Source organism: Papaver somniferum, chromosome 1, assembly GCF_003573695.1.
Source record: "Papaver somniferum cultivar HN1 chromosome 1, ASM357369v1, whole genome shotgun sequence".
NCBI classification, from domain to species: domain Eukaryota; kingdom Viridiplantae; phylum Streptophyta; class Magnoliopsida; order Ranunculales; family Papaveraceae; genus Papaver; species Papaver somniferum.
In genome coordinates, this window is record NC_039358.1 from 120,304,450 (window position 1) to 120,319,321 (window position 14,872).

General features: G+C 36.8%; 1 protein-coding gene across 1 annotated transcript; it reads left to right on the forward strand.

Moving 5' to 3' along the window:
• Positions 1-10,300: 10,300 nt before the first annotated feature.
• Positions 10,301-14,472, forward strand: LOC113349954 (uncharacterized mitochondrial protein AtMg00810-like). The gene is made up of 3 exons (XM_026594004.1): positions 10,301-10,424; positions 13,547-13,731; positions 13,897-14,472. Exons 1-3 carry the CDS (start codon positions 10,301-10,303, stop codon positions 14,470-14,472), a joined length of 885 nt encoding a protein of 294 aa, XP_026449789.1.
• Positions 14,473-14,872: the final 400 nt, after the last annotated feature.

The window sequence follows — 14,872 nt, forward strand, 5'->3', positions numbered from 1 at the left end:
GTATAGTCTTCATCACATCCGCCATGGTCTTCATCACTAATACAATATAAAAAAAGATCACTTTCGGCATGGTCTTCATCACTTCCGGTACGATATTCATCAATTCCGACATGATCTTCATTACCTCCGGCATAGTCTCATCATTTCCGGCATGGTCTTCATCACTAATACAATACCGGCGATGTAAAAAAATAATTATTTTCAATGTGAGGAACCGGCAGCGAATGAGAAGAGAATTTGAAAGAAAGTGGACAATATTTAGGTTTGATTTAGATTTTATTTGTTTTAAAGTATATTTTAGTATTTCCGCCCCAAAAAAACACCTATTAACAGAAATTATTGGATGAGGATATTAATTTATATCCCATAATTACTTTTAATATCCCCGACTGCACGTTCAGTATAAAAGGGATAAGACAAATTGTCCATTTTTTCGATACATTTAAATGGTATTTTTATGAAGCTTCAACGGCCAATTTTAAATCGAAAATGGTAGGTTGGCGATGGATTATATCCTATCCGTTCTTTCTGAGTGAGGGGAGGGTTTCAAATAAATTGAGTGGTAGAACTGCGGTACTGTTGGATCTAACCTCCGGGAGAATTGCGGCCCTCCCTACTTCACCCATCCAGCCAACCACCTATCCGAGTGGTAAAATTGCGACCCTCCCCACTACTGGATCTAACCTGCGTGCGAGACCAAGGTACAATGTAGAACTGCGCTTTTCCAATAAATCGAGTTTTGTGGATAATGTAGCATTAGATGTATGCTTTAAGGTAGTTTGTAACTGACCAAAAAAAGTTCTCTCTCCTCTCTCTCACTCCTTCTTTTTCTCCAACAAAATGGACTAAATCTGAGCAGATTTCTTCACTATTCCTTGCTTTTTTAGATTAGAGTAGATTAGTTTTTATGTTTTTTACTTATCTACACCTTTTTGGTGGTTTTATTTACTCTTTTGAGGTTTATCTTCGCTTTAATGGCGATTCTGGGTTATTGGATTGGGTTTTAAGATCAATAGTGATGCTCTCCAACGACGAAATCTCCATCTTTGTTGTCTCCGGCGACAAACTCTTCATCAGAATCTTATCTGGCGACGAAATCTTTATCGGTGGTCTTTTTGATGACGAAAGCTTTATCACTAGTTATAAAAAATTTGAGCAAATCATTCCTACTTTGGGAGCACTTCTTTCTAAAGAAGAAAAACAAACTAAATGGTTGGAGTTTAGTTCCGAGAAAAACCATCATTCTTCGGATTTAATCGGATCTTATTGAGAAAGATTTAAGATATTATTGATAGAAAAGATAATTCTTACAAGAAGACAATCATTGGTATTAATACAAAACCAATGTAATGTTATTACAGATACACGAACTCCTCACACACTTACACTACACAGATAAGTCAAGTCAACTATCGTTGACTTGACAGACATACACTCTGTCTGATACACCCCCTCAAACTGATAGAGGACAATAGCAGTTTGAAAACAGAGCACCATCAAAAAGAAAAAGCTAAGTAAATGGAGAGGACTGTAAACTGTCCTGAGAAGAATCTGCAATAATTTGAGACTGCAATTGTGTATCCATCAGAGATTGTAGTAATCTGGAAAATGTAGGAGAGCACAACCCTTTTGTGAAAATATCAGCGATTTGGTCTTCACTAGCAATGTGTTGAAGTTGAAGAAATCCTTGCTCCACCAGCTCTCTTATTGTATGGTACTGAATCTCTATATGTTTTGTCCTGGCATGAAAAACAGGATTAGAAGCCAAGGACAAAGCACTTGTATTGTCACAACAAAGCAATGTAGGAGTATGAAATGTAACTTTCAATTCAGACAGTAAATCCACAAGCCATTTTAATTCTGCAGAAGCAACAGACATACACTTATATTCAGTCTCAGCTGAAGATTTAGACACAGTGGGTTGCTTTTTAGAACACCAAGAAATCAAATTATTTCCCAAGAAAACTGCAAACCCTAAAGTGGACCTTCTTGTATCTGGACACCCTGCCCAGTCTGAATCTGAATAGGCTTTCAAAGTTTGTAAAGTATCTTTCTTCAATGTAATACCTAAACCCAGTGTACCCTTCAAATATCTCAAGATTCTTTTTACTATCTGGAAATGAATATATGTTGGAGAGTGCATAAATTGCGAAACATAATTAACTGCAAAACAGATGTCAGGTCTGGTGATAGTCAAATATTGCAAACTACTAACAATATTTCTATATCCACTGACATCATCTAATTTAACACCATCATGCACAGAAACTCTTGCTCCTTTTGTAACTGGAGTATCACAGGGTTTACTATCAAGCATATTTTCTTTTGATAACAACTCTAAAGTACACTTTTCTCTGTTAAAACAATTGTATCAGACCCTCTTCAATTCCCAAAAAATAACCCAATTGACCCAATTCTTTCATAGCAAACTTTTTCTTAAGAGAACCAATCAAAGCATCAATTAACACAGAAGAACTACCAGTCAAAAGAATATCATCCACATAAAGTAACAAAACCAGCATGCCATGTTGAGAAGAAAGAACAAACATTGAATTATCTGAAACTGCTTTATGAAAACCATAACTGATCAAGAAAGAACTGAATCTATGAAACCAAGCCCTTGGAGCTTGTTTCAATCCATATAAACTCTTTTTCAGTTTACAAACAAAGTGAGAGGGAAAATCTGGATTAATAAAGCCTTGTGGTTGTGTCATGTACACATCTTCATCTAAATAACCATGTAAAAAAGCATTACTAACATCCATTTGTCTTATTTGCCAATCATAAGCTAAATCCATGCACAAAACAACTCTCACAGTTGTAGCCTTAACCACAGGACTAAATGTCTCATTATAGTCTATATCATCTTGTTGATCATATCCTTTAGCAACTAGTCTAGACTTTAATCTTTCAATAGTATCATCTGGTTTTCGTTTTATCTTATACACCCATTTGGAACCTAAAATATTCATGTGTGATTCTGGTTCTACTAATCCCATGTATCACTTTCCCTCAAATCCACATATTCATCTTTCATTGACACTTGCCAGTCAGGATTAGTCATTGCTTGCTTAAAAGTTTTAGGCTCAGAAACTGTGGCTAATAAAGATGTATATGCAGAAGAAATTGGATATTTGACTGAAAAATGGGAAACATGATCTGGAAAAAATTTTGGTTTGGAAATACTCCTCTGCGACCTAGTAACCATATTAGTAGAAGAAGAAGTACTAGTAGAAGAGGTATCAATAGGTAAGGAAGCAACAGATATAGAGGAATCATTATTTTTTACTAAAGATGCTGAAAAATAAAACTGTGTTTCATCAAACACCACATTTCTAGAAATGTAAAACTTTTTAGTAAGAGGATTATAGCATTTATACCCTTTATGAAAAGGACTATAACCTAGAAAAACACATTTCACAGTTTTAGGAGATAGCTTATCAGGCCTAGTATGTGCCAAATTTGGATAACACATAGTGCCAAAAACCCTGAGAAAAGAATAATCTGGAGTAGTTCCAAAAATTAGCTCAAAAGGAGTTTTAAAGTTCAAAAGCTTTGTTGGTGTTCTGTTAATTAAGTAAGATGCAGTCAGAAAAGCATCATACCAAAAATCTTTTGGTCAAAACGCATTAAACAACAAAGAATTACCCATTTCAGTAATGTGTCTATGCTTTCTTTCAGCAAGACCATTTTGCTCTGGGTTTTAGGACAATAAACTCTAAGAAGAATACCACTTTTGTCAAGAACAACTTTAAAAGGACCTTGAGTAAGTTCAGCAGCACCATCCACTTGAAAAGAAATTATTTTAGCAGAAAACTGATTTTCCACATGTTGTTTAAAATGAATAAAACACTGAGTGGCATCTGATTTTAGCTCCATTAGATAAATCCAATTAAATCTGCTATAGTCATCAATAAAGACAATATAATACCTATAGCCTTTCAAAGAAGTAATTTTGGGGCCCCAAACATCACAATGAATTAGTGATAATGGTTTTGTTTCATGGGAAGGAGATAATTGAAAAGGCAATCTCTTGTTTTTAGCAAGCTGACATGGATGACATAAAGAAGTTGGAAGAGAAGTAGATAAAACAATTTGTTTGGATGTTTGTAATTTTTGAAGAATAAGACTAGAGGGATGCCCTAGTCTATAATGTCAGACATGAAAAGGAGCAGAAACAGATGCAGTAAAAGATGCAACAGGAGTAGAAGAAAAACAAGAATGAGACAGGGGATACAAATTATTAACCACATTTCCATGAGCAAGCAAAGCATGGGAACTTAAATCTCTAATTTCATAACCATAAAGGAGAAGCTAAAAATAGCAATGGTTATCTCTTGTAAATTTGGCAATAGAAACTAAATTCTGCTTCATATCTGGGACTAATAAAACATTCTGCAACCTAAAACTAGTTTTAGGAGTGTGAATAGTAGATGAACCAATAGAAGAGATGATAAGTGACTTACCATTACCAACTTGGATTGTATCTTTGCCATTGTAAGTAGAAGTATGTTGAAGAAGATTATCACTGCTAGTCATATGAGCAGTAGCTCCAGAATCAGCAAGCCGTTGAGGTGTCTCAGAAGTAGAAGAAGCAGAATATCCTTGAACAGATATTTCATCTCCTATGGAAGAAAAAGCTTGTTGTTGACTGTTCTGTGTAGAAGATGGAGGTGGATAATACCTGAAGTGACACCTGCTAGCATAATTCCCATTCTTTCAACATATTTGACATTCTACCTGTGAATAATCCCTTCTCCGATTACTACAAGAAGCTTCAGAAGAACCACTAGCTTTCCAAGACTGAGTATTCTTGTTATTATTATTATTATGAGAATACCCATTGCTCCCATTCCCTGAACTTCTATTCTTACCTCTTCCATGACCATTAAATTGTTCCCATTTATTGAATAAAGGGCAGAAGGATTTTTTGCATCAAACATAGCAGTAGTATCTTGGTTATGATCAATGAGCCATTGCTCATGACTTAGTAACCTTGGCTTGATCTCAGCAAAAGTAAATGGAATTTCTCTATTCTGTGCTAAGATTACAAAATTATCAAACTCCCTTCCTAAACCATTGAGTACATACCTCACTAAATCTGATTCACAAACCTTTTCCCCAATGGCAGCCAAGGAATCAACTATTGATTTAACACTCTGAAGATATACAAGAATCGAACTATTACCTTTCTTACAGTTATGCAACTGATTTCTCAGCAAATTTTTCCTTGCCATAAATTGACTCTTGAAATTCACTTTAAGATAAGACCAAATCTCTCTAGCAGTTGATAAACCTAACACATCTCCAACCACAAAAGATGTCAAAGTTGTTTTTAAACAACTCATTACAAAAGAATCCGCTTTCTTCCAATACACCCACTTAGGATTCAAAGAAAGAACACCATTCAATAAAATTTCCTTCTCCGGTTGAACAATTTCACCATTAACATACCCAAATAGAGATGCAGAGTATAAAATCGACTCAAACTGGTCATGCCATAAAAGAAAATTTGTAGAATCTAACTTTGAGGAGACGAAATTACCGATGTTTGTAAATGGAATTGTAAAATTACTCTCAACAGCAGCGGAAGTAGACGCCATATTTCGTTTTCACGTGTAAACAATCACGGACATGAAGAATTTTGATGAAGAATTATGTAACAGAAACCAAGAACCCTAATTGTGTTCTTGATAGGAAATTGTAAATCTGAATCTGGAAAAAGATATTGGAGAAAAATTTGTATGGGAGATTCAATATTTCTGCGTTAAAAGATTGTTTGAAAAGATTGTTTGCAATGTTTCTGCGTTAAAAGATTGTTTGAAAAGATTGTTTGCAGGTAAAAATTTTAGAACCTCAGGATCAGACCCACTGATACCATGAGAAAGCTTTAAGATATTATTGATAGAAAAGATAATTCTTACAACAAGACAATCATTGGTATTAATACAAAACCAATGTAATGTAATTACAGACACACGAACTCCTCACACACTTACACTACACAAATAAGTAGTTGACTTGACAGACATATACTCTGTCTAATACTTATTCATACTTGTATTTGTCTTACTCCGGTAATCCTTCTCTTTCTTTTATCAGGTTTCTAGACATTATACTCTAATCGTATGAGCGTGTTATTTTGTATTCTCTTATTTCAATCTTAAAATTCATTGTAACTTTGGAATTCCGTTAAAAAGAAAAAAGAAAAAAAAAAGGGTTTTGTAACTTTTTTATCCTCGTTGGGGGACCATAGCAGAGACTCACTCATGAGCATAGAGTACAGCCACGATTATTACAAGAGAAAGGTGTCGGATTGGAAATCTTCAAGTACGAGACGACAAGTGGATGCTTTCCAAGTGTAGTGAAGCAAAGGACCATCTTTTAGATTTGGCGGTCTTATCATGAAACCCTGGATTTTCGAAAAAACGAACTGCTCCGGGAATATAGGATCTTGAATACGGGCACATGTGGGGGTTTTAGTTGCCCAAACAGGCATTGGCTAATGTGCCAGAGCAGCCAATGAGGACTCAGCTTTTATTTTGTAAACCTAGTTGGGAGCACACTTGGTTTTTGCAGGAGGGATATTCTAGAATCTTGCACAACTAAAACCGCGTGATTCTTTAACAAAACTCAAGAGGTAGATTCAGTGCGATCAAAACAAGAGGCTCAATCCCTCGACACGGTACTCTTGATCTTCCATGACACAGTCCAAATACCAGATGTAGCTCATCGGACTAGAAGCTAGTTTTATTTTTTGTTTCGACATGTAAACCCAGATGGCAGATGTAGCTCATCGGACACGGAGCTAGTTTTATTTTTTGTTTTGACATATAATCGGACTATGAGCTAGTTTTTTTTCTTCTTTTTTTTGACATACAGCGTTCGGGGTTGATCCTCTAACCTCTAGCTCTTATATGGATGGCATCAACCACGGAGCCAGTTGCTCGTTGGTAAAAATTATAAACCCACGTCGAGCTCGGAACTAGGTTTAATTTCATTTATTTTTTTTAAAAAGGATCGGTTCACATTGCCCTTTATTGTTTTTCTAATTATTCGTTTTGCTCCTCTACTGTATGCTTTCACATAGTTTTTGTTTTACCTAGTGTGAATCGCGCGTAAATTAGCTAATTTCGTGTATGGGTATCTTATCGACAAGGTACGATATGTTAAAAGATATGGCGTATATGGAATATATTCGTGTATATCTTATTTCCTTTGTGTTTATATTCTGTATTTATTAGGTTGTATTTGCAGTGATCCTATTTCTGTTTATAGTTGGATGTGTCGTGTATAAAGTTAAGGTTGTAATCCTTTTGTAAATCATTCAAGTAATCAAGTGAGAAAACCTATTCTTCTCGATGCTGTTGTCATGATAAACTTTGTCATGGCATCAGAGCCAGACAACATCTAAACCACATCCGCTGCAAAACAGTTTTGAAAACATCTTGTTCCTCTTAAAATCCTAAAATATCATAAATCCTGTTATCTATTCAGTCACATTAGTTAATCATGGCTCGAGAAGATTTTTCACCTATTACAGTCAAGTTTGATGGAACCAACTACAATCACTGGTCATATCTCATGAGAAGTTTTCTAAAGGGAAAAGGTATGTGGAAGTATGTTGATGGCATAGAAAAGGCTCCTACCGCAAACAACACCAGCATCAAAGATAAGGAATCAAAAGAATCGTCATCACAAGATCTCAATGAAATCTGGGAAGTCAACAATCACAAGATTATTACGTGGATAGGGAATATAGTTATCACATCCATAAGTATGCAGCTTATCAGTTTTGAAGTAGTCAAAGATGCATGGGATTTCATCGCTAAAAGGTATACTCAAATCAACTTTGCTCAAGATACAAACTTGAACAAGATATTCGTTCTTTGAAACAACAGAGTGACCAAACCATTTCTGATTTTCATTCTGAGATGTTTATCATCTGGAATCAGCTAGAACTTATGGAACCTAAGTGGACTACTGAGACAGAAATATGGCAAAAGTATAGAGAAGAGTCTAGATTAGTTCAACTGTTGATGGCTTTAAGAGATGAGTTTGAAACTGTCAGAGAATCAATCCTTCATTGATCTCCTCTTCCAACTGTAGAAACTGCACTTTCTGAACTTATTACTGAAGAGACTCGTAAGAAGGTCAAACTAGATATTCCAGTTGTTCTTGCAGTACCAGTACGATCAAGTTACAATCCTCATCTCAACAGTCAAAGAAGTTCTCGTGATTTATCACAAGTTCAATGTCATAATTGCAAGAACTTTGGGCATCTTGCAAAGAGTTGCACTTCTCCGTCAAGTACATCATCCTCAAGCACTTCTCAAGGATTGACATCTCAAACTGCACCTCCAGGCACACCTTAGTGCAACTATTGCAAGGCATTTGGACATGTAGTTGGAAATTGCATATCACCATCATCCAGAAATATGTGAGAAAGAAGAAGAATTAATGGCACTGATCATGCATATCTTTCTGTAACTCCTGCTAATTTCTCATATGGGTTAGAAAAGTCACAAGATGTAGTTGCACAGTCCACACCACCCAACCTAGATGAAATCCAGGAAATGCTCAAACAAGCCTTGTCTATTGGTAATAATCCCACAGTAGCTTCAACCTTTTCAGTTCCAACATGTACATATTCAACTGAATGGTTTCTTGACTCAGGTGCTTCGAATCACATGACTTTCAACTCAACATTGTTTGAGAAAAAGTATCCTATTGTTACACCTAAGATTCATACTGCAGATGGAACAAAAATAACTGCTAGCCATATCGGACAGATTAAACTCTCGGACAATATACATACACAGGATGTTCTTCTTGTTCCTCAGATTAAAATGAATCTTATATCTATTGGTCAATTGTGTAATCAAGGCTTTAACATCCATTTCACTTCTTCTGGTTGTTTTATACAGGATCCCAAGACAAAGAAGCTTGTTGGTGGATAGGCCGTAGAGTTGGTCGTCTATACCTTTTGGAGTCTCTAGTTATTCCTCAGCAATCCAAAAACAAACTTGTTGCTTCTTCCGCATCTACCTTACCCTCCACAGTATCATCCTTCTTATCTTGGCACTCTAAGTTAGTACATGTCTCTTTCTCTCGTCTTTCTTATATGATTAATAAAGGGTTATTAGGAAATATTCCTATTGATAAAGAACCTCATTGCATTGCCTGTAAGATGGGCAAACATCCTGCACTCTCTTTTAATAAAAGTATTACCTTTTCTAATGCACCTTTTGATCTTATATACTCTGATGTCTGGGGTAAATCTCCTTTTACAACTAAAGGGGGTGCTTTATACTATGTGATATTTATTGATGATCATACACGTTATATATGGATCTATCTTTTCAGCACCAGATCAGATTTCCTAAGAATCTATACAGATTTCTCTAGAACGATTAAAACCCAATTTGGTAAAACCATCAAAACTTTTCGTGCAGATCAAGGTGGTGAGTACATATTCAATCCTTTCAAGGATTTCTTAAAGTCAGAAGGAACCCTTCTTCAACTATCCTGTGCAGAAACTCCTGAACAAAACGGTGTAGTTGAACGAAAACACCGACACATTATTGATACAGCTAGAACACAACTCCTGTCTTATTCAGTTCCCTCAAATTTTTGGGGAGAATCTGTCCTCACTTCCGTTTACACCATCAATCGTGTCCCAACTATGGTTATAGGAGGTATATCACCATATGAGTGTTTGTTCAATAAGAAACCAACCTACTCTGAACTTCATGTTTTCAGCTCAACTTGTTTTGTTCTTCTCTTAGAACGTGAACGAAACAAACTTGGTAAGAAGAATACTATGTGTGTTTTTCTAGGTTATGGTATAGAACATAAAGGTTACAGATGTTATGATCCATAAACTAGAAGATTACGTATCTCTCGACATGTCACCTTTTGGGATAAAATTCCATTTTGGTCTCTTCCTAGTAGAAAATAATCCACCTTAGAAAGCTTCACATATCTAGATCCTTTTGAAGATATCTTAGTCGAAAATTCCTTGCCATCATCTAATCCTAGTCCAAACATTCTCGTTCCTGTTTCCGCTGAAACTACTGAAGTAACCGAAGATGAAGTTGCTACTGATCACTCTATGGAACATCCTGACACTGCATCTTCAACTGGGGATCCTGTACCTGAAGTTGTTTCACTGCCACCTCGTGTTCGATGACCACCAACTAAGTTTTCTGACTATCATTGTTCTTTAACAACTATTTTGTCTTTATACGAACATAAGAGTTACAGGGAAGCTTCATTGATACCAGAATGACAAGACTCAATGGGAGAAGAATTGACTGCACATAAACTAGCTGGCACATTGGACATGGTGGATTTACCACATGAAAAACAGGTTGTGGGAATTCATTGGGTTGACAAAGTCAAGACTAAATCAGATGTCACTGGTGGGCCCGGAGATGTGTGAAAATTAAGCGCAATAAAAACGGGCCTACAGTAATACCGCAAGTGCACGGTCGTCAGTTGTAGCTCGTGCAAGTACGGGTCGATCCACAGAGACTGGGAGTGTTTTGGAGTTTTCTAGCTATTTTGGGCTCCTAAATTGTTGTTGGTTAACTATGAATCCTTTTGGGCTTTGGGCTTAGGGTACCTTTGGATTATAGGCTTGTTTGACAATGAAGTGAACTGAGCTTGGGATCAGTTGGCCTTGAAGTGCACTAGGCTTGGCCTTTGAAGTGCACTGGGCTTTGAGTGTTAATGGGCTTCTAGATTAACCCAAGACTGAACTGGGCTTTGTAATGAATCTGGGCTTCAGTAGTCTTTGAAATGAACTGAACTGAACTGGGCCTTAGGCCTTAACCTGAACTGTGGCTGGGCCTTAGGCCTTTAGTGACTGGACTTTGAACCTGGGCTTTTAGCCTTTGGTTCTAAGATAACTGTTTGGAGCAGCAGCAGACAAGGTAAAGCAGGCTCTAGGCAGACAGGGCACTAAGTCACACAGGGCCAAGGATGGAATTTACAATGACATGTACAAAGAAAAAGTGACAATGGTATATACATGGAAGCAACACAGGGCAAAAGGATGCAAATTTACAATGGCATAGCAGTGATAAATCAAAGGCAATGGCCAAGGGCCAAAGGCAAAGGAAGAACAGGGCACAAAACAGTTATAAAAACAGCTATAAAAACAGTGATAAGAAGCCACAAAAACAGATAGATAACAAAGAAGAACAGGAAAGATGCTAGGCAGTGGCTGTTTTTTGGTTAAATCCTTGTCCCTAATGGAGCTAGGTGGAGGTTCTAGCCTGCCTATGTTCCAGGGCATACATAAATGGAATGGAAGGAGAAGAAGCTTGTCCAACTGTTTTACTCCTAGCATTGACTGTCTTTTAACAGCACAATCAATCACAAGCAACAGTGGACACTAAATTCCTCCATTTCTCAATCAGCTCAATTTACATGAATTCTAACCTAAACTTCCACCACTAACAGTGAACAAACTTAACATTTGAGGAACTAAACATTAAACACTAAACATAACAGTAAACTAACAGTGAACTATTGAGAAAACAGCAATGAAGGGAGACAGTAAACAAGAGTGATGAAAGAACACTAGGATGTTGAATCCACCATTAACCTAAGGGATATTCTACTCACAGCTAAGATAATTACCAAAGTGCTAATTGTCTGATTAAAGCACAACTAGTCTAAGGGCTTAGCAACACTGAACATGAGCTGCACATGATGAAGACTATCTCAGCTGGTTCATAATTTCATCTAGTCCTAGCATTTGGGATTCAGAACATACATAACAGAAACAGTACAGAACATGATACAAATATTACAGAAACATAACATAACAGGAGACATGAAACATAACATGGATAGCAACAGCACATTACATCAAATGGAGAAACTGAACAATATACAGAACATGGAAAAACATGGATAGCAAAACAGTGAAGAACAAAGGATAAAAACAGAGCATAAAATGGAATTTTTTACAGAACTCACAGTTCTGGACACACTGGCTAATCCAGGCATACCTATTACAACATCCCAAAGCATCTATTTATACTCAATTACACTTTACAAGCAAAACCCCCAAAACAGTAAATTAGGGTTTCTGAAAATTGAAATTCAGTTTACCTAATCTTTGATAATGGCTTCTGTACGTCGACCCATTCTTCTTATGACTCTCCTGCTCCTCTCCATGCCTTCCAATTGCGTTTCTAACTCGACCTAATTCATTGATTTTCTCATCTAGGGTTTCGGAGAGAAAAGAGGGGAAATCGATGAATTAGGTGGGTAGAGTGGTAGGAAAATGATGGGAAAGGAGATGGGTTGTTGTAGACTGGTGATGGTGGCTATGGCAGGTGGAGAAGGTGGTTGTGGCAGTGGCAGGGCGTGGTGGTGATGGAGTTGCAGACGGAGGTGAGGGGAAAGAGAATAAGAAGTCGATGGAAAATTTGGGTAAGGTGTGTTTGGTTCGGGTATAGGGAATTTGGTGTTTGGGTGTTGATCGGGTACAACAAGTTTGATGATTTGCGAAGCTCAGCCGTTGGATGTGGAATTGATAGATCGATCTAACGGCTATACGTGAAGAGCTTGTAGCGACCGTTGGATTGTATAATACAACGAAATTAACGGCGCAAGATGGAGTTAGGTGCTGTAGTGTTAGACAGGAGCTTCAGACTTTGATGTACTGGCGATGTTGCGACCATTAGATTTAGATGTGTCCAATCTGACGGCTAGAAAGGGAAACGGGTATAGATATAGGAAATGGATCTGGGTGAGGGTTTTGGGCCTTGGATATGCCAAGCCCATATCTTCTTTAAGAACAATTCTTCCTCTTCAAGCCCAGTTCTAACCTTTTGGTCTTGTGCACAACATTCTTCGCGGCTTCCTTGCGTAATTCCTCCCGGCTTTTCACTACTTTCCTTCTCTTTTCCGCTCCGCAATTCATCTAACTTTATTTATTACCTAAAAATGCAAAATTAATTAATAAAAATATTTATTCTTGAAAACAATGAAAATACAGAATATGGGATAAAATGTAGAATTAATGCACAAAGGATGAGTTAAATACCAAGAAAAATATATAGAAATATGCACTTTTTAGCACTCATCAGTCACCTTAGAACGCTGTAAATCACGTGTGGTTGCTCAAGGAAATACACAACAATATGGCATTGATTATGAAGAGACTTTCGCTCATGTTGCTTGTATGACAACAATACGTACACTTCTTGTTGTGGATGCAGTACGTAACTGGGACCTTTACCAGATGGATGTTAAAAAAGCATTTTTGCAGGGAGAACTACAAGAGGAAGTATATATGCGACCACCACCAGGCTTATTTCATCTTCCGAATCAAGTATGTAAGCTTCATAAAGCTCTTTATGGTCTCAAACAGGCACCTTGTGCCTGGTTTCAGAAATTTTCTACTGCTATTCTTCAATTTGGCTTCAGCCAAAGTCCATATGACTCAACAATGTTCACCAGAAAAAAAATCTGAAAAAGGTTTTAGTACTTCTTCTTCTATACGTTGATGATATGGTCATTACAGGCAGTGACTCAGAAGGTATAAACTCTTTGAAAACTCATCTGAATTTGTGCTTCCAAATGAAAGATCTTGGTCACTTAAGATATTTCCTTGGCATAGAAGTTGATAGATCATCTGAAGGTTACTTTATATCTCAAGTTAAGTATGCTTCTGAGATTCTTAATAGAGCTGGACTAACTGATAGAAAGGTTTCAAAAACACCTTTATAACTGAATGTTAAGCTCAATCCTATTGATGGAAAAGCTCTTTCGGATCCAACTTTGTATAGGCAACTAGTGGGTAGTCTCAATTATCTAACCATCACAAGGCCTGATATTAGCTTTGCAGTTCACATTGTAAGTCAATTCATGTAGGCACCTCGTACTACACACTTTGTTGCAGTTCTCAGAATCCTAAGATACATCAAAGGTACATTATATCAAGGGTTGCAATTTTCTTCCAAGTCAGAACTTCGTCTTCACGCTTATACAGAATCAGATTGGGCAGGAGATATAACAGACAGAAGATCCACATCTGGTTATTGTATGTTCCTTGGCAACTCTCTAATTTCTTGGCGCAGTAAGAAACAGTCAGTTGTCTCTCGATCTAGTGTTGAGGCTGAATATAGGGCTATGACACACACTACTTCTGAAATAGTTTGGTTGCGGTGGTTACTTGGTGATATGGGCATTCATCTGACAGAGTCTACTCCTTTATACTGTGATAATAAAGCTGCTATTGATATTGCTCACAATGATGTGTTCCATGAACGTACAAAGCACATTGAGATTGATTGTCATTTCGTGCAACGTTACTTCAAGAAGAAAACCATTACACTACCGTATGTAAGCTCACAATTTCAACTTGCAGATCTTTTCACCAAGTCATTGTCCTCTCCTAGACTCAAGTTTTTGGCCAGCAACCTCAAGATGTGTTTTGTACCATCTTGAGGTTGAGGGGGTGTGTTAAAAGATATGGCGTATATCTTATTTCCTTTGTGTTTATATTATGTATTTATTAGGTTGTATTGCAGTGATCCTATTTCTGTTTATAGCTGGATGTGTCGTGTATAAAGTTAAGGTTGTAATCCTTTTGTAAATCATTCAAGTAATCAAGTGAGAAAACCTATTCTTCTCAATATTGTCGTCATGACAAAAATTTTCATGATACACCTAGATAAAATATTATATCAGATTTTATCAGTGATAAACAATTATCTTTTTGGTTTATAATTTATAGGTAGAAGTGCATTATGTTACTTGAAAATTTAATGGAAGGCGTTTATAATGTAAAAACATCGATTAAACTAGTTTCACTTGATAACCTCATATCCCCAAACATAGGATTTAT

What these genes read in the sequence shown, in the direction of transcription:
- LOC113349954 (XM_026594004.1), top strand. Translation starts at nt 10,301, where the DNA reads ATGGGAGAAGAATTGACTGCACATAAACTAGCTGGCACATTGGACATG. An exon ending in GACTAAATCAGATGTCACTG is followed by an intron (nt 10,425 to 13,546) that starts GTGGGCCCGGAG and finishes TGGTCATTACAG; the next exon opens with GCAGTGACTCAGAAGGTATA. An exon ending in CTGGACTAACTGATAGAAAG is followed by an intron (nt 13,732 to 13,896) that starts GTTTCAAAAACA and finishes CAATTCATGTAG; the next exon opens with GCACCTCGTACTACACACTT.